Source organism: Aedes albopictus, chromosome 1 (genome assembly GCF_035046485.1).
Source record: "Aedes albopictus strain Foshan chromosome 1, AalbF5, whole genome shotgun sequence".
Taxonomy (NCBI): Eukaryota; Metazoa; Arthropoda; class Insecta; order Diptera; family Culicidae; genus Aedes; species Aedes albopictus.
In genome coordinates this window covers 144,152,954-144,178,715 of record NC_085136.1, presented here as the reverse complement: position 1 = coordinate 144,178,715, position 25,762 = coordinate 144,152,954, and the positions used below count along the sequence as shown (strand labels likewise).

The 25,762-nt window shown below is 42.2% G+C and overlaps 1 protein-coding gene across 1 annotated transcript; it reads right to left on the bottom strand.

The window, feature by feature from the left end:
• Positions 1-1,306: 1,306 nt before the first annotated feature.
• LOC115253884 (sushi, von Willebrand factor type A, EGF and pentraxin domain-containing protein 1-like) lies at positions 1,307-25,460 on the bottom strand. Its single transcript, XM_062845534.1, has 9 exons — positions 25,312-25,460; positions 17,045-17,642; positions 15,898-16,813; positions 7,728-7,991; positions 6,377-7,659; positions 6,014-6,158; positions 4,045-5,952; positions 1,683-3,158; positions 1,307-1,618 (listed from the first exon to the last, which is right to left on the bottom strand). Exons 2-9 carry the CDS (start codon positions 17,588-17,590, stop codon positions 1,458-1,460), a joined length of 6,699 nt encoding a protein of 2,232 aa, XP_062701518.1. The 5' UTR covers positions 17,591-17,642; positions 25,312-25,460; the 3' UTR covers positions 1,307-1,457.
• Between the last annotated feature and the right edge of the window lie 302 nt (positions 25,461-25,762).

The following is a 25,762-nucleotide window of genomic DNA, read 5'->3' as shown; positions in this document are numbered from 1 at the left end:
TGAAGATGTGCGGCACATTTCTCTTGATTGCATAACTCGTAGGCGATATCTGATAGATTGACACTGTGCTGTGCAAGTTAGCAAGGAAGAGAAACGACTTTTTCAACCCGTTTCTATGCTAGCGATGGCTATGAACATGTGAATTATACATGAGTTGTATATGTAGAGAGGAGGGAGAAAGAATATAGAAAAATACAATGGAGAAAAGGGACGGACCAGAGAGGGGCTGTTCATAAACCTCGTAGACCAAATTTAGTCGTAGACTTTTGCCCATACAAAAAATTTGAAATTTGTATGGAGCGTAGACTTTGACCAGACATCCCCCGCCCTCCCCTCAAAAATCACGTGGTTTATGAACGGCTCCAGAGTGAACTCAGGAACTTCTGCGTACGAATCAGAAGCGGTAGCCACTAGACCACCAAGTCAACTCACAGTGAGAAAAAATAGGTATAAAACGCGACTCTGCTCGGAGTGGATGGATTTGAATGAATTTTTGACACAAACTGTTAAAATCTCTTTGACAGATAAGAAGGATGTCATTCGCCGAAAAATGCTGGAAATCAGTGTATTGAGCTCGTTTAACCCCGCTCTCTCTCTCACACCATTTTGAGAAAATCTTCATTTATTCCCGACTGGTGTACAAAATAAATGAAACTCGTATATGTGTCAAAACTGTGCATGTGAAATTTCATAGAAATAGGGCATATCAGGGTTACTTGAAGATATTCCAATTTTTAGGGCCGTGTGGTGAGCCAAACCAGATCCATTCGATACTATGGAAGTTTTTACACAAACACGAATTAAATAAATTGTTTATTTTGCACTTCAGCATTTTTATAAAATGGTGAAAAAAAGAGTGGGGTAAAACGTGACCGATGCACTGATTTCCAGTATCGTGCGGCGAATGACACCCTCCTTATCTGAAACTGTAGAGATTTTTGCAAATGTCAAAAATTCATTGAATTTATTCGCGTTTTATACCTATGTTTTCCCATTGTGCAACCCATATGCAACAACTCCTACTTTTTTAACATACAATTAATTGATTAATATCATAGATAACAGACAACCAAGCATCTAGTTTCGGCATCAAATGATCGGCTTTAGAGGCACAATCTCCTACATTTGGGAGATATACCATAGTTCAGCATACATTTCATCTATTGTTACTAGTAACAAGGATGTCGTGATTCCGATGGCTTATTGAAAACAGTTCGCACATTTAATTTGATATGAGATTATTATTGTCAAACAATATTCATAAATTTTATTTAAAACATCTATCATGCTTAATTTACTTTTAAAGTTTGTTTCTGCAAAATTTATTAAGCTTGAAATAATTCGAGAGTATTGAAAAGTGCTTCAAAGATCTAAGTAATCAAACATTGAATTTTAAACTCTAGAAGTAGTACGTATAAATATCAACATTTTACAACTACATATCGTATCGTTATCCACTAACAATCGCCTATAGGTGACCATTTTCCATTTGCTTGGCAAATCGTTTCTACAGTTCGCTTGTCCTCACAAAGAATCTTCAAACGCTCTCCAAATTGGTATGAACTCCCCGAAATAATCTTCGCAGTGCTGGTCGTTTTTGGCCTTCCACATGATATTTCTGAAAGTAAATCAACGAAATAGTTTATATTCTTGAATATCGAATTTTACGACAATATGCTTACTTGTACATCTCGCCACAATAGGTGACCACTTCCCGTCGATTGAGCATTTGATAATGGGATGACCCTGCATGGCGTATCCTTCCTGGCAGCGATATTCGATTTCGTCATCATAGTAATACTGCGAGTCCACTGAGCTAGCGGCAATTACCATACCCGGAAGTACTGGCGGCTGTTCGCAGATGACTCCCTCACAGAAACTGCTAAACTGACTCCAATGGCTTTCCTTTGTACATTCCACAAAGCCGTCTCCTTTCATTGTGAAACCAGAGTTGCAGCCGTATTTAATCTTGGATCCTATCTCTAGAGTGTCGGAGCGTCTTCTAAGTTTCTCTATACGAAGGTCAATCGTCCGAGGTTCTAGCGAAATGGTCTCGATAGCCACTATTCTACTATCGATCGGAGGTTCCGGTACCGCGCTTAATCTGCAACGCTGAGCTAGGATGCGTTCTGCTTCGGCAAGAGCAATAATCTTCTTCAGTGCTTTATTTTGGTTTTCCATCTCCTGTTGCCGTAGTTCGTCCTGTTCTCGCTGATGAGTTTCATAAATAGGTTGAACGACATTTTTCAGTAAACTTTTGATTTTATCATTTGTGTTTTCCCTTGAGTTGATGTCTAAGAATATTTCGTCGTCAAAGTTTACCTCTCTGTCCATCATAATGATGTCTATGAACAGACAAATCACGAAGCGATACGCATTTTCTGTTTCCTGTGTGAGCCTCACATAATCCATCGCTGAATCTTCAGTACCATACAAAATGTAGTTCATTAGATTCTCTACTTTCAAATTTGCGTCAGGTTTGGTTGTCTTTGAGAGTCTTTCAAGAAGTTTAACATCCATATTTTGGTAATCGTTCGATATAGGTAGGTTAAATGCTGATAGATCAGTAAGGCCTGATTGTGAAACTTCTGATTTCTGGCAGAATATGGAAGTTTTTCTAGATTCTAGTGGCATGCATCCATAGAACAAATAGTCTCTCAACTGCTTCCAAAAACGAATGTCTGGTTTTCTATTGAATTTTATAATGTTTGGCACTTTAGAAACAGCATCCGTGGATGATTGACTCGCCTCTGTTGTGGTTTCCATACTATCTGCTATGCATTCTGGAACTATCATGTCCCAATTACCAGTATCCAAACACGTTAACAAGTTTTCTCCATTCAATAAATATCCTTCGCTACACTGTACCTCAGCCAGGGTTCCCACAGCATAATTTTCGTATAGCTGATTCAGTACTCCACTTTCAGTTGCATAGATTATGTATGAACCGTTAGATGCAGTTAGCGCCGGACATTTCACCATACTTATGCACTCGGGTAATGGTTCGGACCAATTTCCATGGATTGTACAACGGGCCATATCTGCCCCGGACAGATAGAATCCCGAATCGCAGACAAAACGAGCAATTCCTCGGTAGCTTGATTTGGACATAATCACTCTTCCGTTCAGTATCGAACTCAGGGAGCCACACCGAATCACTAGAGTATGAATTTGGTAAGAAGAAAGAAATTATTGTTATTTCTATCGTTTTCTATCGAAAATGAGAATGTTGGAAGTCGGTGTTGAATGATACACTTCAACCTTATTTTACGTCCATAAATAATATCTACCGTATAAGTAATGACTAAACTAGACAATTTTATATTTTTGACAAATCTACTTGACCAAGCAAAGTGTTAAAATATATAGAACTGTTTAGGTTTGCCATCGATTTTACGGTAGAAATTGTATTCGACCAAGAAAGGGTGGACGTAAAATAAGGTTGAAGTAATGTTCTGTGTACATAACTGCTAACAGGAATCATATTTTCTTTTTAAACCGACGGGTTTCACGTAATGGTCTCTGCTTACGGGTCTGACACCCACTTTTTGGCCCTTCATACAGCGGTATGTTAAATTCGAGACTAAGGCTAGGATGGTGGCTTTACTACATATGTATCAGTAGGTCGGCTCCAGAGGCACATTCTCCTCCATTTGGTAAATTTGTACCACATACTACATATGTCAATCGTTTGACTCATTTCAGTATAACTCATTTGAGAAGCATATTACAACAATGTGGTATTCGGTAAACTAGTAGGTTAGTGTTTTACCTACAATTATCACAAAGGCAAGGACGTCATATACTAACTTCCATGTTTACGAATTTTTCCATCATTTTGTATTATAGGTAATACTAGCGCTCTACCAGTTTAATTTGCCGAACTTCACTTCACATTGTAATAATAACCTTTTGAACTGAGTTATAGTGAAATGAGTCAGACGATTGCCAGGTGAGTGAAAACATCCTTGTTAAGAATTACCATATCGATCCCATCTACCATCTATACGACCATCTATCTGCGGTTTGGTACACTATACTTACACTTGCAAAAACTGCTCGTATCGCTCCAACTGGACGTCCGTAAGCACACAATTTCCGATGGTCCATGAAGTTTGTATCCTTCTTCACATCGCAAATATGCTCGATTGTCGAAATAACCTACAACGCCATTTTGTAGTGTAAGGTTCCTCTCACATTCCTGACAAAAATCCGATCGTTGAAGTTTAACTGTTCCAACTGTTTTAGACTTCAAATCGGTCCACTTTACCAAGTCCCCCTGGTAGGGCTCACAGCTGTGGTAATGGTCTCGCACTTCATATCCACTCAGGGCTCTACCCCACAAGTCCAGATATGCAAGTTTACCGACGAAGGACTCTGTCTCGCTGAAATCTCCACCGAGTGAGTCTTGTTCTTGTCCAATTATGAACAATCCGTTTGCTTCTATCGATCGGCCACTGCTCAATCCATATCCTGTGGTGTGAAGTTCTCCATCGAGGAATATTTCATATAAGCCTGTACTGCTGACCCATGTAAGACATATGAAATGCCATTTACCGTCGTTTATGTGTACATTGGTTATCACGTGTTCTCCGGATACATAGAGCACAAATCCGCTGTAGTCGGTGAAGGTGAAAGCATTATCCATGCTCGAGGTGGCATAGGATATCACTGAACCATAGTTAAAATCATCACTTGTTTGTATCCAAACACATAGTGAAATTTCGGTAAGATTACGTCTAGGGCCCGCTATTTTGGCGTAATCGTTTATACCGGATTTCTCAAATGACATAACAAAGTCCGGAGTAGTAAGAGTTTCACATCGTTTTCCATAGAAGTAAGGAGGACACTCGCATGTTACATCCATGTACACATCATCATCTTCCAAATTTGTGTTCTGCGCATTTGCATTTGGGTTCCGAAGTTTAACAGGTTTACAGTGACCATTGTTCCTGCATGGGTTCCGATCGCACGGGTTGTCAATTTCGTTGCAAAGATTACCTTTAAGACCCTTTGGACAAACACATCGGTAACTATCTTTATCAGCTCTAACGTGTTCTACATTAACGCAAATGGCATTACTTGGACACGGCATGTAATCGCAAGGCGTTAAATGACAACGTTTTCCCATTTTACCAGGTGAACATGAACAGTTGAAGCCTTCTCCGTCGCTCCAGCAAACCCCACCGTACTCGCATGGATTGGGAGTGCAGAAATTCTTCTTGATTTCACATCGGCTACCATCGAAACCCGGCGGACATTCGCAGATGGACACGCCTCCGATTTCGACGCAGGTTCCTCCATTGAAGCATGTATCCTGTCGGCAGGGATCCACAAATTGTTCGCATAACTGACCACTGTAGGGACTTGGGCAAACACATTTGAATGCGGTTGCGTTGAGCGTGATGCATGTGCCCGCGTTGTAACAAGGTGCTGATGAACAAGCACTTAGCTGTTTTTCGCAGTGCGATCCAACGAAACCTTCCTCACACAAACAACTATAAAGTTCTTCGTTCGAAGGTTCCGGAACACATTGGCCATGCGGCCCACAAACCGGAAATTCCGATGAGCATGGCCTGGAATGCTTCGGAAAGCAATCCTTAATCGATGTTGATCCTCTCAAAGAAGTATGATCCGGTGGACACTTGTCGCAACTAATCCTGTTGTACAACCCCTGATATTCTCCGGGGTCACACTTCCGACAGAATGGCATGAGACTCTTGTGATACTTCTGTAGTTTCTCCTTCTTCATTAGTTTCAGCTTTGCAACAGTACCTGGTGGGCACTGAGGTTTGCACTCCGATGAATGCTTGCTGTTCGGTTTCCTAGTAGAATGATAAGGTGCGCACTGAATACAGCTCATTTGTCCTGTCAGCTCGTTGTAGCTTCCAATGGAGCAGGAATTGCAGGTATTTGTGGTGAGGTTGTGATATGTTCCTCGAGGACATTGCACTGAAAACAGAGGATGGTTGAAAACTATGATAGATTGTAAATGTAGAAACATAATACTCACCGCACACCAGCTTTTTGGCTACACTACCGTCAGGGCAACGTATGCTTTCGTCCAACTTCAGAATGCTGAGATCCATATTCAATTCGCCAAGTCGTTTTCTCAGTTTTTCGTTGCTGTTGATATTCTGAAGCTCGGTTTTCAATCTCTGGAGAAATGGTGTCACAAATTCGAAATATTTAAAAGGTTTTTTTTTGTTTTTTTTGAAAAAATAGTTGCTTTCAAGTGACAGAAGCTAAATTAATTATTGATGTACTACTATGACAGGTAAGTAAGGTAAGTAAGGTAAGTACTATGACAGGGGTTTTCAGATGTACCTCTTAACTACTCTGACCACTATATGATAGATCCTCTGTTACTACTTACCTTGATGTTGTCCGATTTCTTGCCATCTTGCTTCCACAGCCCAAGTCGTTTGGATAACTTAGTATACACGTTGATTTTAAGCGTCGCACGATCATCCCGTTTAACGTTTTGTTTCCGTGATTTAGCTCGGTTCTCTCCGCTGGTTTCTCTCTTCACTATGTGGTACCTAGATTTGTCGTCAGGTTTCGGTATATTATCTTCACACGCTGGAATTACTGTGGTTATAGTACAGTCTTCTTGCGATCCACACAAGTGATCCCTCATACTACTCGTGAATACGTCTTTTAGCTCTTCTTTAGCGTCTCCATCGTCACAGAGGTCATCTGCCTCCGTACCCAGACTGATTGTTATAACTTCTTCAACGGCGGTTGGTTTTTCAACTGCTGTACACTCCGGAATGGTATCGTTGTGCCATTTTGGATCGCGATTGTTACAAAACAGGACAGCTGTGCTGTCCTCTCGATCGTGAAATGTATGGTCAAAGAAGCATGAAACCTCACACCAAGTATGGGAGGCATTTTTCGCGCACACCGTTTGACCATTGGGAGGCGAAGGTAGGTTTTCACATTTGTACTCCTTGATAGTGATGTTAAGTACGCATTCAGCACTGTTGCCCGAGGCATCTTCCGCTCGATAAATAACTTGGTAGTCTCCTACATCCAAGTATCCAAAGTCTATGCTGCGAGTTACTGTAACGTTATTATCAGAATTATCGAATATGATGGGCTCATCCCACGTTATCATAGTTTCATTATGATTTTCTGACGATGAGATATAAAATGGAGCCGGGTCATTGCAGTTTTCAATTACCGGAGCAGTTGTGTCGATCACAGTGACTGTGAAATTACATTTGGCTTTATTTTTAAACGAATCAACTGCTACGTACGTGAAAAGGTGAGTCCCATTGTACAGCTTAGTGCCGCTATCCTTGATAGCAGGTTTTGTCCAGAAGGTAAAATTGTCTCCGCCATTGTCGAATACATAGGGCCTGTTGAGTCGCTTGACAAGGGCGTAATTGAAGTCGTCGTGCATTGGCAGGGTGTAATTATTTGGGCACATAAGATGCGGAGGAGTTATATCTACGCAGCGAGGGGTCTTCGTTTTCTGAGTCCAAACCCCATTTCGTTTGCCGCCGCAAGACTTAGTGGAAGGACCTCCTTTAAGTTCGAAACCAAAGTTACAAATCAATGTACAATTGGATCCATGAGCTGATTTCTGTTCGGCGCAATCCGTCGGATCATATTCCCCAAATGGAATTTTTGGCAAAGGGGAGCAAAGAATTTCTGGAATTAAAGGCATGAATTACTGTACACTTAGGTATTTAGAGCATCATTCAAATTAGTGATCTCACGTTTACATGAAGTTTGCAATCCGTCCCATTTGGATAGAGGTAAGCAATTCCGACTGTTGGATCCTGCTAGATAGAATCCATGACCGCACTTGAAAGAGCAGTCAGTATCGATTGGCATGGGCTCGGTCGAACGCTCCAATGATGCGCTGTAGTTTAACAGAAATGATTTATTCCGTGGCGAGTAATCGAAGTACAAATTAAGGTCCGGATTTTTACACACAGCTAGTCCGTAATAAGGTATCTTAAGCGGTGGACATGTTTTTACTAAAATGAAGATATGTAAAGGTAATGAATATTAATATAATCAGTCATTTGTTACAAATTAAGAACTTAAAAGTGAAGAGAAAAATAGTATGCAAAACAAAACTTGATCGAAGGGTGATAACCTGGAAAGTCCAAGTTCGTACGTTAAGCTTCCCCGGGTCGTCTAAACTGCAAAATGGTGAGTCGATAAGGAGTGTGTCCAAGATAGCTCTGGTCCTCACAAGTTCCTACCTCATATTTCCACGGGTCAAGCGATGGCAAAGACCGCCAGCTAAGAGTTGTGTGCTTAGCTGGTACTAGAGCCTGGGCACTGTTGTCCTTATAAATTCAGCTAGATTGAGAAGGTACGTTCCGAGCGTCTGTTCACCAAGGAGGCGCGGCTCAAACAGCGTCTGTTCTGGCATTCAGCGGCTGAGTATGGAATACTCCTCCACCGGAAGCTAAGGTGGCAGCCCCACCATGGTGGATAGAGGATCTTACTTAGGCCAACAACCTACTCTTCTCGAAACCCAAAAACCGTTACAGAAACCGAAAATGAAAGATGAAAGAGAAAGAGTCGTCGAATGACAAACATCACCAGTTAAGAGTTGTGTGCACCAGTGCCACACAACAGTTTGCTGTGGCAGTCAGTTGTGGAGTCAAGTAAAGATGTCGACTTGCTGGTGAACCCGTACCGCATCTCCACTGACAACGGAAACTGGGTGGCTGGCGAAACTACTACTTTACAACTTGTCGGATTCTAGTTCAAGTTATGGTTTCCACGTCGAACGAAAACTTCGCAATCGTGAAGATCAACGGCGTGTACTACTAGTACTACTAGTTGTTAAGCCATCAGTTGGCCAATAGGCCAGTTCACGTCCACGCTAGATTCGACATCCAGCTGACTGGTGGGATTGACTCCCGTGGTCATCGGTGGAGGCTTCAACGCCTGTGCGGTCAAATAGGGTGACCAGGCTGAAAGTGGATGTCACAAACGTAAGCGACAAAAATGCCTACAGTAGGAAAGGGATGGGGCAGAGTTCATTGATGTGATCTTTTGAAGTCTGAGTCTAAAGCCTAACTCAAACTGGAGGGGTGACGATGGGCACACGGAGAAAGACAAGTTTGGCCGAGGATCATCGATAACCATCGCGGATGGCTTACCTAGCACTTCGACAAGCAGCCATTTGTGAGGCGATTGCTCATGGAGGGTAACACCGACGACCTGTTCTGAGCCCTAAGCAAAGCGTGTGACACCACAATGCCAAGAGGATACATACACATACACAGGAATGGGTACTGTCGACCAGTGTACTGATAGTGCCCAGAAATTACAGGGACAGGACTTCGCACATTCTGAAGAATGGTGCCAAGAACTCGTATCGATGCGGGTAGACAAAAGCTATGTGAGGCCTAATGGTGGATAAACTGGAACTGAACAAGGAGATTGAGGCTTGTAAACGAACGTGCTTCGATAACCTCTTCCGCACACTCAATTTAGATTACCCAGTATTTTTTTTTTTTTTGTTCATTCTTTTGCCGAGGTTTGCGCTGGGTGGTCACCACAGGCAGGCGCACGATCAACTGCAAACGCTCACTTAAGCAACTGTGGGTCAAGATCGATAACAAGCTGAACTACAGTTGCCACGTGAACTATGCCTTCGAAATGGAAAGTCTGGCGATTATGACATTGTCGAAGATTATGTAAAATAGCTTGGCAATAGTCTCGAGTAAGCGTAAGTTGCTTGCGACAGTAGCGCAGCGGTGGTACGATATGGTGCCGATGATTGGTCGAGTGAGCTAGTGGTCAACCGAAACTCGAGAGCGACTCGAGAGTACTCACAGGTACACACTAAGATCAGCTCGGTATTTTTCCCATCTTTTTACTGAGTTCTCAACAGCAGATTTAACTCGGTACGCTCGGTTGTTTATTTTGCGGATATTCTGTACATGAGTTACCGAGCTCAGCTAAGAAACTGTCAAAAGTTACTGAAACACGGTAAATATCGTTACTGGTGAACGGTAAATACGATTACCGAGTGTACCGAGATATGTAAATCTGCTGTTGAAAACTCAGTAAAAAGATGGACAAATTACTGAATTCAGTGAAACAATTACTGATCTGGAACATCTTCATCTTAGTGTGTAGATGTGGAGGAGGGTTAGCCAGTGCGTACCGCACAATCCCAAAGGATGCGGTATGTGTGCTAGCGAGCATGATGCTCATAGCACTAGATGTAGAAGAAGATGAAAAGTGCTTCGAGCTCCGTTGCATAAGAGGTGCGAGCCGAATCGCCAGGGATTCCTCGAGCAAGCGTAGACGGACGCTTGTACCATGGTAAATTTTTACCTGACACAATTTCTGTGAGAGAGAGAAGAGAGCGCTCATCCATGGTCCTCTCCTTCTCGAAGGAGGGAAAACTTTTAGCGCGAAGCAACGGACAAGAATTGGAACCTAGAATGTACTAACCCTAGCCCAGCAGGGTCAACTGGCACAATTAGCCAATGAGGCATGGCTGAGCGAAGTCAGTATCTAGAGGAACATTTGAAAAGGGCCTATCTTCACTATAACGCCTTCCATCCAGTCGACAGGAAATGTCGCGGTTTCCCATATGTTGCAAAATATTTGTGATGCAGCAGTTGTGCGGGAACTACGGGGTCAGCTTTGAACTTCTCAGCTGATATGCGATCGATTTCATACTACGGATAGCTATTTTTATCTCCTGCACTGATGGAGCTTCGGTGTTAACACGGGTAATGCGTCGACTCTTTACGAATCATGCTGAGGTGTTGATGACGTGGTCAACACTTGAAAAAGGTTTCCAAGGTGCTCGAACCAGCGTCTCAACAGGTCAGCCGGGCCGGGTCGGTCAATAACTGTCCAGACTTGTCCTTCACGGGCACCGTAGCAATCATCTCAGTCACTAAGACGACGCTGAACATCGTACGTAGAGAAATAGGATGTCGTCGGTGATTGCGGCTTTCGCGCATTTGTCGGCTAGCGAGTCTGCCCACGCTCTTATGTCCCGTCTATATGAGCGCTCCACTTCCTTTACGTGAAACCCATGTCACTTTGTGCACTGGTCGATGAGAAAAGAGCGATCTCTTAATCACCATGTCATTTTTGCTACAAAACTCCGCAAACAGCTCTCCGTTCTCGCTCATTTCTCAGAGATCACGGCGTCCCATGACGTGCTCATAGTTCGAGTTGTCGGAACCAACAATCGCTTTGAAATGACCCATGAGGATCTTGATATCACCTGTCGGAATTTTATCCACGACAGCATTCAGTTGCCTGTAAAGTTCTCTTTGTTTTGCATTTCGGCAGCATCGGTTGGCATGGCATATAGGGTCTTGCACCATTTGGGCAGGTATACCTATTTTGGGCACTTCCCTCTATAACTAAGTCAATTTCCAGCCGATTGATTTGAAATTTTGCACAGAGTTAGATACTATGCGTACTAGTGTGGGTCATCGGAACCATTTTCTCAGATCAAAGCTTTTTTTTTTTTGGTTCCGTTTCCGGTCCTTAGTATCTATGCAAAATTTGAGCACGATCGGTTGTGTCTACACTTTGCGCGAGAACAAAAAGAGATGAACCAGCCTAGGGCTGAAAATCTCTATAATAAAGAAATAATAATAAAATACACTTTGCGCATTGCAATTGAAATTTGTATGGGATTTTGTATGAGAAAACATACCTTTTTGCATTTTAGCCATAAGTTGAAAAATTTTGTCTGAAACTTTTTAACCAATACTGTAAAATGATAGCCTAGGATGTTCTGAAAAACTTTGTTGAAGACCGCAAAGCGATCCGACGCTTATGTAAATAGTTATAACCAACGAACCGCATGCATGTGTTTATGTTTTAACATGTAAAGGAATAACAATAGCAACAAAATCATGCTGTTTCGCCAAGCAATGCCAACGCTATATCTTTTTTCATAAGCATCAGATCGCTTCACGGTCTTCGAAAAAGTTTTTCAGGACAGCCTAGGCTATGTTTCACTTTATCGGTTACACGGTTTTAGAAAAATTCGAGCTTGTTATGAGAGAAATGCAAAAAAGTGTGTTTTCCCATGTAAAACTCCATACAAACTTCAAACGCGATGCGCAAAACGTAGACAAAACCGATCTTACCCAAATTTTGCACACTTATTTGAGTCCTGAAATGAGATCAAAAAAGCTTTGATCTGAGGGGATACCATTGAATTTTTCATTTTTCCATATAAACGATGACCCACTCTAATGCGTACCTAACTCTATACAACATATCAAATTAATTAGTTTGAAATTGACTTAGTTATAGCGGCAAGTGCCCAAAATAGGTACACCTGCCCAAATGGTACAAGACCCTAATATTGGATCATTCTAAGGTTTCGAACCAGTGTTCTGAATCTAGCTACAATTATTATCCTCTTATTAACCTTCCGTAACTCGCGCGGTTGACTACCTACGTCAGCACCACGCTAATGCTGAGTACAAAAAGCGAGATTTTTTCATCGTGTTGTACAAAATACAACAGCGCGATCGCTCGAGGGTTAATAGGTTCCCACTTCACGAGCGCAGCGTGAGCGTTAGCGCTGAGCAGGAAACCAAATCCGCGATGGCGAGAAGCGTGACCACCCCGTAGACCAGAGTATAGCAGAATTTGAATCAACGCCAACCCGTGTTCTCCAAAGTTCGGCCAACTCTAGAGGAACATTTGATAAGGGCCTATCTGCTTTTCGTAAACAAACATGTTTCTGTCTCTGTAGGGCCCATCTGCATACACCCACGCACATCAACACCCTTAACAGATAGCTTGAAGAACACTCTTTCTGATAAGGGTGTTGATGTGCGTGGGTGGATACAGATGGGCCCTACAGAGACAAAAACATGTTTGTTTACGCAAAGCAGATAGGCCCTTTTCAAATGTTCCTCTAGAGTTGGCCGAACTTTGGAGAACACGGGTTGGCGTTGATTCAAATTCTGCTATACTCTGGTCTACGGGGTGGTCACGCTTCTCGCCATCGCGGATTTGGTTTCCTGCTCAGCGCTAACGCTCACGCTGCGCTCGTGAAGTGGGAACCTATTAACCCTCGAGCGATCGCGCTGTTGTATTTTGTACAACACGATGAAAAAATCTCGCTTTTTGTACTCAGCATTAGCGTGGTGCTGACGTAGGTAGTCAACCGCGCGAGTTACGGAAGGTTAATAAGAGGATAATAATTGTAGCTAGATTCAGAACACTGGTTCGAAACCTTAGAATGATCCAATATTAGGGTCTTGTACCATTTGGGCAGGTGTACCTATTTTGGGCACTTGCCGCTATAACTAAGTCAATTTCAAACTAATTAATTTGATATGTTGTATAGAGTTAGGTACGCATTAGAGTGGGTCATCGTTTATATGGAAAAATGAAAAATTCAATGGTATCCCCTCAGATCAAAGCTTTTTTGATCTCATTTCAGGACTCAAATAAGTGTGCAAAATTTGGGTAAGATCGGTTTTGTCTACGTTTTGCGCATCGCGTTTGAAGTTTGTATGGAGTTTTACATGGGAAAACACACTTTTTTGCATTTCTCTCATAACAAGCTCGAATTTTTCTAAAACCGTGTAACCGATAAAGTGAAACATAGCCTAGGCTGTCCTGAAAAACTTTTTCGAAGACCGTGAAGCGATCTGATGCTTATGAAAAAAGATATAGCGTTGGCATTGCTTGGCGAAACAGCATGATTTTGTTGCTATTGTTATTCCTTTACATGTTAAAACATAAACACATGCATGCGGTTCGTTGGTTATAACTATTTACATAAGCGTCGGATCGCTTTGCGGTCTTCAACAAAGTTTTTCAGAACATCCTAGGCTATCATTTTACAGTATTGGTTAAAAAGTTTCAGACAAAATTTTTCAACTTATGGCTAAAATGCAAAAAGGTATGTTTTCTCATACAAAATCCCATACAAATTTCAATTGCAATGCGCAAAGTGTATTTTATTATTATTTCTTTATTATAGAGATTTTCAGCCCTAGGCTGGTTCATCTCTTTTTGTTCTCGCGCAAAGTGTAGACACAACCGATCGTGCTCAAATTTTGCATAGATACTAAGGACCGGAAACGGAACCAAAAAAAAAAAAAAGCTTTGATCTGAGAAAATGGTTCCGATGACCCACACTAGTACGCATAGTATCTAACTCTGTGCAAAATTTCAAATCAATCGGCTGGAAATTGACTTAGTTATAGAGGGAAGTGCCCAAAATAGGTATACCTGCCCAAATGGTGCAAGACCCTATATGCCATGCCAACCGATGCTGCCGAAATGCAAAACAAAGAGAACTTTACAGGCAACTGAATGCTGTCGTGGATAAAATTCCGACAGGTGATATCAAGATCCTCATGGGTCATTTCAAAGCGATTGTTGGTTCCGACAACTCGAACTATGAGCACGTCATGGGACGCCGTGATCTCTGAGAAATGAGCGAGAACGGAGAGCTGTTTGCGGAGTTTTGTAGCAAAAATGACATGGTGATTAAGAGATCGCTCTTTTCTCATCGACCAGTGCACAAAGTGACATGGGTTTCACGTAAAGGAAGTGGAGCGCTCATATAGACGGGACATAAGAGCGTGGGCAGACTCGCTAGCCGACAAATGCGCGAAAGCCGCAATCACCGACGACATCCTATTTCTCTACGTACGATGTTCAGCGTCGTCTTAGTGACTGAGATGATTGCTACGGTGCCCGTGAAGGACAAGTCTGGACAGTTATTGACCGACCCGGCCCGGCTGACCTGTTGAGACGCTGGTTCGAGCACCTTGGAAACCTTTTTCAAGTGTTGACCACGTCATCAACACCTCAGCATGATTCGTAAAGAGTCGACGCATTACCCGTGTTAACACCGAAGCTCCATCAGTGCAGGAGATAAAAATAGCTATCCGTAGTATGAAATCGATCGCATATCAGCTGAGAAGTTCAAAGCTGACCCCGTAGTTCCCGCACAACTGCTGCATCACAAATATTTTGCAACATATGGGAAACCGCGACATTTCCTGTCGACTGGATGCAAGGCGTTATAGTGAAGGTACCAAAAAATGGGGACCTGACTGTATGCGATAAATGGCGAGGCATGTTATTACTGTGTATCGTTCTCAAAGTCCTCTACAGATGCAAACAGATTAATCGACGCACCAGAATCCGAATTTTCAACTCGAACGTGAGCACAGATTTGTACGCTAGTGAAACTTGGTGTGTATCAGTGGAGAACACTCAACGGCCGCAGGTCTTCATCAATATATTAATGCGGTATATGATTCGTGCATGGTGGCCTATTCGATCTCCAACGTGATGCTCCATCGTCGATGTCATTTGAAGCCGATAGTGACAGAAATTCGGGAGCGAAAGTGGAAAAGGGTCGGCCACACTCTACGCAGGGGCGGAAACAAAATCAGCAAGCAAGCGATAGATTGGAACCCAGCAGGACATCACTGCAGAGGCAGGATGTAAATAAAAACACGTGATGGCAGATAATGATCGAACATGGTTTTCCGACGATAAGCTGATTAGGTTTATTCATGCAACGCTGAATAGATCGAGTTCTAGCCCGAGAAGTAAAAAGCAAGTAAAATTATGATGATTAACCTGGGCTTGTTAGGGGAATATCTGTAAATAAAAAGGAAATCGTGTTAAGTACTGTTCCTTTGAATTCCACTAAGAATTTGCATCCTTTGACAGATACGTATTTCGACCTGTAAGGTCGTCTTCAGTGTCTTGTTTCAAGTCGAGTCAAGTACAAGACACTGAAGACGACCTTACAGTTGAGGTCGAAATACGTATCTGTCAAAGGATGCAAATTCTTAGTGGAATTCAAAGGAACAGTACTTAACGCGATTTCCTTTTTATTTAAGTAAAATTAATTAAATAGAGATCATGTAGCTTCATTATACTTACGAACGCACTTCGGATCATTGCCAGACCAAACACCATTTTCCTGACACAGTCGAATGCTGTCTCCTACTAATTGATAGCCAGACTGGCATCTTGTTCCGCATGCGGCATTCAGAACTTGACTGCATGCATTCGGTTGCTTGACAAAGTATCCATTTTCCGGAGGGGACAATTCAGGACAAGTAATTACTTCACACCTCTCGGTATCGCTAGGCTTATAACCACCCTTGCAGATGCAATCGCTCACGTTCATGGCAGGAATAACTTGCGTAATGTGGTTTACATCGGGACATTGTCGACACTTTCCAGCTCCATCCCAGTAGGTTCCATTCGTACATGGTTGGCATTTTCCTCGTAGCCCAGAACCAAAGTATCCTGGCTGGCATAGGCAAGAATAGTGACCTGAGTTAGTACTGCAGCTGCACGTGGCGTCTTTATCGCAACAACTATCACCGGTAAAATTCTCATCATCCAAACATAACACATCACAAAGTGTCGAGTTAACGCCAATATTTTCCCCGGTCTTGTAATCGCTATGAAAAGCTTTTCTGGCCAATGTTTCAAAGTGATCGAAACTATCCAGGAGAAAGCTGTGACTATCACCGGGTGAGCTAGACATGTTGTATAGCTCTGCATAGTTTCCGCTTTGTATCCCAATCGAGTAAATAATCACATTCTTGCGCTTCAGTGTCTCCGCCAACGGAATAGGATCACGCCCGTTGGAAAAACCATCGGTTATGAGGAATATTATCTTCTTACTGTCAGCACGTGCGTTTTGAAATATTTCCTCTGCTTCTTTCAGGGCTCCATAGGTGTAAGTACCACCTCCACTGAACTCTATTTTCGGTATTTGGTAGTTCAATAACAGACATTTATCATTGTCCTCAACAGATGTTGATATCTGATCAATGTGGCGGAACTGCAAAAAAAAAACAGATAATTAAACCGTTAACTTATTTACTATGTATTAATAAGATATTTATATCATAAAATGAACTTCATTTGAATTTTTCTGATATTTCTAAGTTTTACATATGATTGAAAATTATCAAAACAAATAAACAGATTAGAAGATTATGTTTTAATTGTAACTGAAAAAAAAACTATTAGGTTATGAACAACTAATAACAGAAATTCAGTGATTACTCACAATTTTCATCTGCGAGCTAAACGTAATAACCGCAACCCTCGTATAGTTGTAGCTGACGTTGAAGTCGGACAGCAGCTTCTTCACGAACTTGATCTCGCTGTGAAAGTTCGCTTTGCCCACGCTAGAACTGGCGTCGATCAGAAACACTATGTCAACTCGTTTATGTTTTATTTTTATTTTCTCCACGCTCTTCTTAAACGACCCGCTCAGTCGGTCGACCTTGGCTTTGATAACGGAGTTTTCGTTCTTGAAAATTTCGCTGCTCATACTGAGCCCCTCCTGCGAACCGCTGCTGTCTACCGCAACATTACGAAACGATAACATATCTCGCATGCTGATGTCTGACGTCGGTTCTTGGCGCGGGGTTTCAACCGCACCAGACGGCACCGATTCGTCATATTCTTGATAGTCCTCTATGGTTGACGGCGACGAAGATGACGATAATGGGGGCTCGTCGCCGTACGCTGTTTGTAGTACGATGATGTTGAGTTGAACGATGAATGACACCAGACAGCATGGTGTCTGGCGTATCGCGGAAATACGCATGCCGCACTCGTTGCTTTGCGCAGATCGTTGCTATTATACGTTGCTTTGTTGCCTATGAAAGTGATAGTGTTATTAGCAGTAAATAGAAGTGTTGTTTTACAGTTATTTGATTTGTTGATATAAATTTTGAAATTGTGTGTGTGTGTGTGTGTGTGTGTGTGTGATCCAACTAACCCCCACTGTCCGGCAGTGATATTATGGAAGAAAGATTTCTGCAATACCATATTGATGCTACTGCAAAAGGCTTTAGTCCGGGAGTTAGAAGGTGATAGCTCTATTGCAGATTCAGAGACCCATTTCAGAATGGCTGGAGAGACACGTCCATTCAGAAGTCACTTTCACTTACAATAAGCCCCGCATGTGTGCATTACCGTTATCAAATGGATAATGATACTGCAAACACACTTCCTGATTCAAAGATAATCTTCGAAACTGGCACGTATTTAGTTTAATTTGTTAATTAATGATCGGAACAATCTCACCGAAAACCATCCAAGGTAGAGCTGCCATAGTGCCCTCAGTGCCATCACCATGGTAACGTCTTTACGCCGCCGTCAGGTTTTCTCCTCTCGCCGCAATCAGGTCACTCCTCGCCCAAACACCTTCGCGCACGCTTTCAGTCATCATTAGAACACACGTCCCTTTATCTCTATTACGGGCATGAGACCACAATGTTTGATTCTAGAACAATTCTCTAATCAATGATGGCAAGATGTATTAGCCGAAAACCAAAAAAAACAACACGAAAAAAAAAACAAAATAAACACTCCAAACATGGATAGCTATGGGCTGGCAAAACGCGGAAAATTTCTACACTCCCGGCACCGCATGCGTTATTCGATCTAAATGATATAAATTTTGAAATTGTACTATGAAATTCCTCTTTGTGCTTAAGGAAAGAGGTCTTACGTACCAGAGTTAAAGAAAAATGAATCCCAGTTCAACATTGCACCAGAACCTCAAATGCACAAATATCATTATGTAACCTTCTAACAATAGTGTATTTTTTATGTTGTTCAAATCAGATCAGATGCGCTGGTTTATGCTTAAAATTGTGAGTAAGTGTCAAAGTCGACCATTGTGGTGGGTCTCTTGGAGTTTTGTTCTAACAAGTTTGTACTTAGGTCTAGACCTGATCAATGAGGCGGTATAGGATGTCTTACGCGTGATACAGGTTCCATTGAGGTCACTAGATTCTTCCCAGCTACTCCTATCTCTACCTCCTATTGGCACTGGCAGGGTTGCGAGCAACCTTATTGAAGATCAACTGTAAACCATGAAACTTACCCTGAAAACTTTAGTCGCTGCATGGAAGAGGGAGACCTTCTTCTGCAACATCATCTGTTCGCTATAAACTCAAAAATTCCGAATTTCGAACTGCCTTCAAAAACATCGGAAAGTTAGCAACAGGGTAACTCTCGCTGAGACCGTCCCACTATTTACACCATGTCTTCAAAAATGTTTAAGGTGGCGATTTTCTGAAAGTCCTCCCCAAAAAAGTAAGGAAAATGCATTTGGTTAATCAAATTGGTGGACCCCCCGTTAGTTAGAGCCACAAGCATTTTGGTGAACCCCTCCATTTTGGTCAATTGTTGGCTCATTTAAACCGTTATAACTCGAAAGTTTCGAAAGAAACCACCTAAAAACTATAGGTTGTTGAAAAGAGAGAAGGTAGGGCTACTATTTACAGTTGTAAAAAGTTGGGTCGGCCATATTGGTTTTGGCCGCCATCTTGGATTTTTATACCAAAACTGTTTTTTCACCATGTTGGCAACCACCGATTTTCAAAATTTTTGGGTCAATCGAAAGCGGGGACATTTTTACACAACATATCAAAAATTTAGAGATGTATCTTTTTCCTATCAAAAGTTATCTGCACTTTTGTGAATCATGCCACTTTTGCGCACTGGGCCAGGTGCCGATTGTTTACATAAATGCAGCGTTATTTCACAGTGTTTACGAACATTTATTCTAAATCTGAATCCACTAATGAAAAGTTGAAAGTTTCAGCTTTTCAAAACACCAAAAAAGTTTAAAAAGCAATGCCCGCATCGTTGAGAAACAGTTAAAAATGAGAACGAACCTCCGATTTGCCCTAATTTTGCTGCAGGTGCGTTTGTGTATACAAGCAGGCGCCAACTTTGATGCTGTTGCGTGTCATTGCCGGTGCCGGTGGAAATGTATGGAGAAAACGTGTCATGATTTACAAAAGTGCAGATAACTTTTGATAGGAAAAAGATACATCTCTAAATTTTCGATATGTTGTGTAAAAATGTCCCAGCTTTCGATTGACGCAAGAAATTTGAAAATCGGTGGTTGCCAACATGGTGAAAAAAATGTTTTTGTAGATAAATTCAAGATGGCGGCCGAAATCAATATGGCCGACCAAACTTTTTATAACTGCAAAGAGTACCTCTATCTTTTCTCTTTCCTACAACCTATAGTTTTTAAGTGGTTTCTGGCGAAACTTCCGAGTTATAACGGTTTAAATGAGCCAACAATTGACCAAAATCGAGGGGTTCACCAAAATGCTTGTGGCTCTAACTAACGGGGGGTCCACCAATTTGATTAACCAAATGCATTTTCCTTACTTTTTTGGGGAGGACTTTCAGAAAATCGCCACCTTAAACATTTTTGAAGACATGGTGTAAATAGTGGGACGGTCTCAGCGAGAGTTACCCAACAGTGTAATACTAACTGAGATCAATGGCAATGGTGGCCGATCGACTAAATAATTTGCAGTGCAGGTTGAGATTCAAAGGAGGATTATTCAACACCAGCAAAATAAACGTGCATGCACAGTCCTCTCCAGGTAGCCTAGTAGTTAAGGCTATAGACTGCCAATCCGGAGACGGCGGGTTCGATTCCCGTTCCGGTCGGGAAAATTTTCTTGACTCCCTGGGCATAGTGTATCATTGTACTTTCCCAACAAATTACAAATTACAAATGCATGTAATGGCAAATTACAAATTCATGTAATGGCAGGCAAAGAAAGCGCGTAGGAAAGTGCTCAAAGAACACTAAGTTGAAGCGAGACAGGCCACAGTGGGGACGTAGAGCCATAAAGAAGAATAAGAAGAAGAAGAATAGCCCTCACTGTGGAAATACTGGTGATAACAAATACGCATTCTACGTGCCGCTGGAATGTGAAAACGATCGTCACGGCTAAAGATCACCATAGGAGATTTAAACGGTTATGTAGGCCAGGAGGTGCAATTTAGTCCAGTGATTGGAGAGTTCAGCGTTCACCAGTTGACGAACGGCAACGGCGTACGACTTGCTACGAAATGCTTCAACATGAATTCCGACAGAATGCGGAACTTTGCAAACCGAAACAGCAGAAGCAGCAGACCGCCTTTGTGAAGCAAAGTAAGAGAAAATGGAAGGTCTGCGCCATTCTCAAGCTACAAGGAAGTTCTACCAAAAGTATAACGTATCCCACAATGGCTTCGTGCCACGAGCCAAAATGTGCAGGAATAAGAAGCTTCTTTACGGGCGAACGTGATTATAAGCTAGGGTGAAGCAGCACTTTGACGAGTACCTGAACGGTATGCAGGCACGGAAACCAAGAAAGCGAAGAATATGACTACGACAGTGCATTCGTTCATTTTATTTATTTAGTTCCGCATCTTTACATACATAAGACAGAGTCCACAATTTTACGCCACACATTTCGATTAGCAGCTGCTTCGAAATACATATGTCTACATTCTTCGCCACAACACTCGGTTCGTGACTGAAGTGCTCCATCTTCGGTCGCGTCCCACATTTACCAGAACGTTCTGCACCTGGTCCGCCCACCTTGCACGCTGTCCTCCAGGTCTTTTTGTATACATAATTCGAATCTCTTGCGAATACCAGTTTTACAGGGTTGTTGTCTTACATTCTCGCAACATGCCCACGCCCAGCCCATCGTATCCTTCCAGCTTATGCCATTTTCCGGAAGCTAGGTTCGCCGTAGAGTACATCGAGCTCGTGGTACATTCTTCGCCGTTACACGCCGTTCACCTGCACACTGCCAAAGCACCCGACGCTCGAACACTTGGAATACTTGCATGCCCTCCTCGTGCATAGTCAAGATCTCGAGCTCGTAGAGAACCACCGATCTTATCAGCGTTTCGTACATGATGCATCTGGTACGTGGGTGAATCTTATTCGATCGCAGGTTCTTGTGGAGCCCATGGTAGGCACGACTTCCACTGCTGATGACGCGCCTTCGTATTTCACGGCTAATGTTGTTGTCTGCCGTTAATAGGGACCTGAGGTAGACGAAGTCCTACACCACCTCGAAGGTGTCCCCGTCTATCGTAACACTGCTACCTATGCTAGCCCTGTCGTTCGTGGTTCCGCCTGCCAGCATTTACTTCGTTTTCGACGCGTTCACGATTAGTTCGACCTTTGCTGCTTCACGTTTCAGACGGGTGTACAGTTCTGCCACCGTCCCAAGTATTCTAACAATAACATCCATGTCATTCGCAAAACAGACGAATTGACCCGATTTCATGAAAATCGTGCCTCGCCTGTTGAGACCGGCCCGTCGCATAACACGTACCAGGGCAATGTCGAATAGCAGGCCTGAGAAACTAGACAGATCGCCTGAAACCCTTAGGCTTTGAACAATCTTGTGAGCTTTTCGAAGAAGCCGTTTTCTTCCTATTACCCGGTGTAGGCAGGTGGCCTACTCTGGGCCCATCTTGATGACTTAAGTTCCGATATCATCCTTGCCAGCCGACTTATTGTTCTTTAGCTTCTGGATGGCATCCTTAACTTCTCTCAACGTGGGTGTTGACTCGTTGTTGCACCCTGCTGTACTGACGTAGGCATTTCTCCCGCTGCACACTGTTTCCGAAGGCCCAATTTCGTGATCATAATAATTTTCAACATGTGAAGTTGGCTTTAGAGGCTTAGTGTCTTTGAAGAAGTTTGTAATTTTGTAGGACATTTGAAAATTCTTAAAAATGTCTGGAGAAAGGTACAACAAATAAACTGATTGATTGATTTGTCTTTATTAAAGAGACTTTCAGCCCTTGGCTGGTTCGTCCCTCGTACAAATAAACTGATTTTAAAGGGTAGTCCACAAATAATGACCCGTATTTCTAAAAGTTTATTGTCTATCCGGTTGGAATCAAGACCGACATTCAATAAAAATTGCCATTTTCTTGGTCCACAAGTGTCGCAACTGTTTCGCATCTAGTGCGCTGTGTTGCTGACAGCAACGGGAAGGATGCGCACTACATTTGACATGATTAAAAAACGTCGCGAGTTGGCTCGCGTCGCGACTTGATTGTGCGAAGTCCGGTTTGGTGGCGGCCCGACAATAACATATATAGCAAAAGTGTGTTGGGTAAGTTTTCTAATAATGACACTTTGTACAACTTTGTAATGTTTTCAACTTACTAAAAAAAATCAAATTTCTATCTAACTTGTAGGTGGATTAATCACAGTAGTGATGTTTTCAAAAGAAGGGCACAGATATACCAAATAACTTCTTCGAAGACACTATCCCTGTAAAATACATTTTTCATGCGCAAAATAATTTCGATCACGAAATATGGCCTTTCGAAACAGTTTCACTGCTACAGGAAACACTTCACTGCTCATTTATCACAGTTCACTTCATCACCGCTTATTCATAGCTTCTCCACTCCTCGTTTCTGGCTATTCTCTACTTAATTCTCACTGCTCACTTATCACTCTCCACTGCTTCACACTCCTTACTAACTACAGCATTTTCCTCACTGCTCTGTACTCTGCATCCTCCATTGGTCACTCCTCACAACTTACTCAAATTGCTCACTCCACATTCTACACTGCTGACTCCCCAATCCTTATTGATCGTTGCTCACTCCTAATTACTCACTTCTCACACCTCATCCTTTGTGGGACAGCTTTTAAAGCATAAATTGAACATGGGACAGGTTTCGAGACAAAAAAATGGACGTGGAACAAATTTTCTTGGTCTTGTTTTCATACAGTTTCCGAACAAACATACGTTAACAGACAGTTGGGAAAAAATATTCATAATCGTCAAAAAGAAACATAGTACTGGAATAAACGTGTGAGAGTAAGTGTGCCAGGAAAACGTCAATAAAAGTTATTAAGACATAAACTCAGTAACAAATTTTGAAAACGACGTATAATCAATGCTACACCATTGATTATACGTCGTTTTCAAAATTTGTTACTGAACTAGTGTAGTGTAAAAATGGCTGTGGTGTTCCTGCATTTGTCGCAAGAATTGCCTCCACATGAGTATGACTGTAGCAAACGTGCCAGAAGCAATTAAGGCGCTGTCCATTTATTACGAAGGGAATTTTCACGATTTTTCCATTTTTATCAGCTACTTTCTTGGTTAACAGCTGATGAATAGTAACCACAACTTCCCTCAGCATTGGAGTTGGATCATTTCCACGCCATTCAGGTGCTGATTTAAGTGCAGCTTTCATCTTTCAATCATCTCACGTACATCTGTCAAGATGCCCGGCCTTTACCCCTGCATATTGTGGCTTGTGAAACGTGTTTCATAAGAACGACACAGCAATTCTATTTCTTCACACGCGGCGTTTTTGTTCGGAACAGGCGTGTCTGCTGTTCTCGCTTCCGTTTGCAACGTTCTGTCGGGTTCCTTGCTGTAGCATTACCGCCCGCGCTGCGCTCTTCTCCTCTAGAATCGCTCTTCACTCCTCGAAACCTTTCCACGTACCTGATAGTGCTTTCGGCTGTGTCGTTGAAGGCTACTTTTACAGTACTGCAGCAGTCTTCTAAAGGGGCCACATCGAGCTTGTTCTCGTCTGGCAACGCTGCCTCGAGATCCTGCGCGTATGCTGAGACGACATCCGGTTGCTTCAGTTGCTCTTAGTTGTACCGTGTGACCATGTTTTTGGAGGCGAAATCGATACGTCGTTGGCCGTCGGTATGTATTCCTCCTTCTCATTTACCTGAGCATTTAAATATCATATGATGATCTTGGCGTCGTGGCTTGAACAGCGATCGTTTACTCGCATTCGAGCTGAAGCTGAAAATCATGCTTTGTCCCAATTGAGACGTTATGCCAAGGGCAGAGAGACAGCCAACATTTGACAAAACTCAAGCGCTCCGCAGAAATCTCATTACCGTGCGGACAAACCAGACCAAACTGACTCGCCTTCAGAATAACTAAGTACCCGCGAACGTTAATACTTGGCCAAGATAAGCTTCATCATCACATACATATGTGAACGATTTCTCTTTAATCAGTCTCCAGCTGAGCTATTTTTTTTACCAAAACTACGTTCTCGATGGTATGAATAGCGTTCTGTTTCTATTTATGACACATACGACGTTGAGTCATCAATAAACTAGCATCTGGAGTAGTAATTAACAAATTCTTTCTAGATAGTCAATCTACTTTGGGAGCATTGCGTTTTCAAATCTTTCAATTAACTTATTACGCATATTCTCTGACAAATGTTTAAATCTTTATGTTAAATAAATAGTCTTTCAACTGAGTTGAGATACTTCGAATTTGGGTAGATACATATGTCTTGATCGAGATTGTGAAGCAGTTTATGCACAGTACAAGCATTTTAATGCTATATTAACACGTGATACACATATGGCATGTTCGCCAAAAAAGTTTTACCATTATGAAACAACAAAAGAAAAGTGTAATACAGAAGCGTTTGCAAAAGAAAATTCAAATAAACTGCAAGTCTTGTCTAGCCAAGCCAACTGATAAGGACCTGTATTCGTTTCCGGTTGTTCCACTAAGTGAGAGCAAATGGCACAGCTGTTCACTATCACACTGCTGGCTTAGTAAGCCTCCACTGGTACGCACTGTTCTCGCTGAAGCATCACTTTCCACTGTATGCTCTTCTGCCAACGGTTCACGACAAACTGAACTTCCCATGTAGAACCCAGCATCACTTCGCAGTATCAAATTATGTTCTCATTGTGTCGGAGGCATATCGATTGCTATAAAAATGTTTGGCATACAGTATTAGAAATTTTATTGAACATTCAAGACAAACCAATACACATAAAAAGGATTAATGAATTTGAGATTCAGCATTTTGCAATATCTTACTTAAACTAACATGATACCATGCACAATAGATCGAAGCATAGGCATACATGGTCAATTATCATAGCATGAATTTATTTGATATAGGTATATTTATGGTAAAGCAATGC